The sequence below is a fragment of the Charadrius vociferus genome, unplaced genomic scaffold (assembly GCF_000708025.1).
Source record: "Charadrius vociferus isolate BGI_N301 unplaced genomic scaffold, ASM70802v2 scaffold3808, whole genome shotgun sequence".
Classification (NCBI taxonomy): Eukaryota; Metazoa; Chordata; class Aves; order Charadriiformes; family Charadriidae; genus Charadrius; species Charadrius vociferus.
This window is the reverse complement of record NW_009649843.1, coordinates 1-3,569: the sequence shown is the minus strand read 5'-3', so window position 1 is coordinate 3,569 and position 3,569 is coordinate 1. Positions and strand designations below refer to the sequence as shown.

The following is a 3,569-nucleotide window of genomic DNA, read 5'->3' as shown; positions in this document are numbered from 1 at the left end:
TTGCCCCATAGGTGCTGTACCTGCTGGGGGCCATGCTGCTCTCCATGACTCTGCAGATGGGCTGCCACAGGCTCTGGAACCTGCTGGGGACCCGCCTCTTTGCCTTAGGGATCATGGCCATTGCCTGGGTAAGGAGATACTGTCCCCACCCATCCCCTTACATTCCCATCCCAGCCGTGCTTTGCATCCTGCCCAGCCGTCCAGCCCCACTCCCCCACTAGCATCTCCCCTCTGCTGCCTTTACCCTGCCCCATGAACGACCTTCCCTGGCTTGTGGGGGACAGGGCACTACAGCAGAGGGTCTGTGCCCATCCCCGCGAGGGCTGCCTCTTCCAGCCCCCTGCTTTCCGCACCACAGATGGCTCGCACCATCCAGCGCCGCCACTGCTACCCGCCAACCTGGAAGTGCTGGGCTTTGTGCCTTGGAGCGCTGATTGCAGTGGCTGCCGTGCTGCTCTACGCCTTTGTGGAGACGGAGGAGAACTATTTATACATCCACAGCATCTGGCACTTGCTCATCGCTGGCAGTGTTGGCTTCCTGCTGCCGCCCTGTGCCAAGCCCAACAGGTGCCTGGGACCCCTGCCCCAGCGCAAGGGCTGCGGGTACCAGCTCTGCATCAATGAACAGGAGGAGCTGGGGCTCGTTGACACAGCGATGGCCTCCATCAACAGCATTTGTACCAGCTGATGCCATTGGTGGCCTGCACTCCTCTGTCATGGACAGCAGCCCTGCGGGGCCCGGCACCTGCTCTCTTTACTGGCCACCCATCCCGGGAGTGCCAGGACTCCTCCAGGCAGGTGCACAGCTGCCCCTGCTGCCTTGTTCTTGCAATTACAGATTGGTTGAACTTGTCTCCAGGAGTTGCTGTGGCTCAGTTCAGTGCAGAGCTGGGGGACTCAAGGCTGAGCTGGGACCACACCCCCCTCTTTGCAGGGCCGTGGAGGTGCTCAGGGGACATGGCTGGGTGCAGAGGGGATGATTGCAATGAACTCCTGCTCTTTCTCAGGGTCCTGTGGCAAGAGCTTCTGCTCTGTGGTGGGCTTCTCTGGGGCTGATGCAACTCCAGCATGGAGCAAGGTGGCCAGCAAGAGGTGGGGGGCCAGGGGCTCCAGCCTTTTGGCTCACTGCAGGGAAGACTGCAGAGCTGGGAGGACTTCACCGTGGTACTGAGCTCTTGTGGGATGGCTGTAACGCCTGACCCAGGGGGAGCTGTGCTGTGCCAGGGCAGCTGAGGTCCCCCTCAAGCTGGCAGGACCATAGGGAGCCTGTAGCCCTGGGGAAAGCTGCCAGTGGGGAGTGTTCCCGGTGTTGCCTGCCGTGGCAATGCGTGGGGCTGAGAGTGCACTGTCTGTAAGGGCCGCTCCCCAGCAGCCTACAGCCTCATTCATGTCAACCCACTGCCTGGATCAGCCCCCCTTGGTGCCCCACACGTGGGTGGACCCACCCAGGAGCAGTGCAGTGGCAACCCTGTGTCCCTGTTGGTGCCACCAGCCATGAACAACTGCCCTGTCTGTGCAGGACACTGAGCATCACTGGGAGGGGCCATTGCATGGCATGTAACCCTCCCATCTGGTTGGGGCAACCCTGTCTAAGCCCCTGTTCCTCATCCCCCCCCATGGTCAGACACACAGGCTCAGCATCCACCTGAGCCAGTCATGACCAAACACCCAAGTGGTGGCAAACACCCGAGCTGTGCACGTGGCTCAAGGACGGGGCATTTCCACCCTGCCTCTGCAGCTCAGAGGGGCAAGATGGACCAGAGAGGAGAGGGGGAACCCCACTGCCCCTTCTCACCCCTGCGGGGGACTGCTTTAACCCTCCAGGCTCTTCCCAACCCCGCAGAGGTCTTCGGGAGTGAGTCCCCAGGTAAAGCTCTGCATCCCAGCAGTCACATCCTGACTTAGCAGTCACCTGCCAGCAGCCCCCCTCCCCTCTACCCTGGGGACAGAACCCAAGCATGGGAAGATTTACAGGATGCCTAACAGGATTAGCAACTACGGGCAGGCAGCTCCATAATAGGATTGCAATCTAATTAAACCTGCTGCTTGGAAGCTGGGCCCCAGCAGGCCAGAGCAGGGTGGGCTCAGGGGGCTGTGGGGGCAGCCTGAGGGGATGGCGGGGACAGGGCAGGCAGGAGCAGAAGGAGGGGTGAGCTGGTGGGGGCCATGGTGGTGGCAGCGGATTCAGGGCTTTGCTGCTCGCCTCTCTGGGCTGTGCATGGGGCAATGGCCACAGGGAGCCAGCCTGGTGTGGAGGCATGCTGGGGAGCCCAGGCAGCTGGGCAGGAGCCCCAGTCACTGTGCAAGGGGTTTGGGGGACCTGCACTCACTGCCCCCCTCCCCCTTGAGAGCTCACCCTCCAGCCTTTTCTCTGCCATGCCAAATGACCTGTCTGGTTGTTATGGTTTGAGAAACCCATAACAATTTATTGTCATTTAGACAATCATTCCATCACCCGATGACCCCTCCCCACCTGGGAAAGGGAATCGGGAAAAACAAGGAAACCCGGGAGTTGAAGTAGAAACATATTTAATAGAGTAAGATTAGATAATTAACATTAATAGCACTAAAGAACCAATATTGATCCCAATACCAATACAGAATATGCAAAGATTATACTCAGCCAATTCTATCAGTAGGAAGCTGTGCACTCCCAGCAGCGGACAGTAAATGTCGGACACTGCAAGTGCTACAGCTTCGTGAGGAAGGGAAGGCATCAGGAGTCCGGCAGTGGGGCAAGAAGTTCTCAGGATGGCAACCATCAAGGGAGGGAGCGAACTTCGCAGCAAACTTTCTAATTTATAGTGAACATGATGTTCATAGTATGAAATAATCCTGTTGGCCAGCTTGGGTCAAGTGCCCGGGTCTCGCTCCTCCTTGTCCCCACACCTGGCAAGCTCGAAAACACTGAGACCTTGAAACCCACACACCATAGCTGTCTACAAAGTAAATATTTTCACCAATTCAGACACTAGAGTCTTCTAAAAGTGCAGTCTTCCCAAGTATTAGAAGAGAAATTAGTCCTGTGTCATTCAAACCAGGACATTCCACCCCTTATTTCATACCATATATATGTTACACTCAAGTTACTGTTATATTTGGCCTCTAATATATATATACACACACAAATACAATCCTCTAAAGCTATGAACTATTCCTCTAAAAGGTCCATTAAGTTTCTTTAGTTCAAAACTAGGAGTCATGGAATCACGGAATCACAGAATTTTCAGAGTTGGAAGGGACGTCTAGATATCATCTAGTCCAACTCCCCTGCCAGAGCAGGGTCATGACGTGTGCTCTAGGCAATCCTGCTTTAACAGGGGAGTTGGACTAGCACATTACTCAGGACTGCGTCCAGACGGGTCTTGAAAATCTCCAGAGAAGGGGACTCCACAACCACCCTGGGCAGCCTGTTCCAGTGCTCTGTCACCCTAACCGTAAAGAAGTTTTTCCGTGTATTTGAACGGAACTTCCTATGTTCCAACTTGTGCCCATTGCCCCTCGTCCTGTCACTGGGAACCACTGAAAAGAGTCTGGCTGTTGTTGTAGAGACGGACACGACATTCAAT

At 56.0% G+C, this 3,569-nt stretch overlaps 1 protein-coding gene across 1 annotated transcript in view; it reads left to right on the top strand.

Annotated features, from left to right (window-relative positions):
* Positions 1 to 688, top strand: part of TMEM8B (transmembrane protein 8B) — a 3,828-nt gene extending 3,140 nt beyond the window's left edge. The window contains exons 6-7 of the mRNA XM_009890901.1: positions 12 to 128; positions 359 to 688. Of these exons, the coding sequence (XP_009889203.1) occupies positions 12 to 128; positions 359 to 688 (447 nt within the window). The remainder of the gene's footprint in view (positions 1 to 11; positions 129 to 358) is intronic.
* Positions 689 to 3,569: the final 2,881 nt, after the last annotated feature.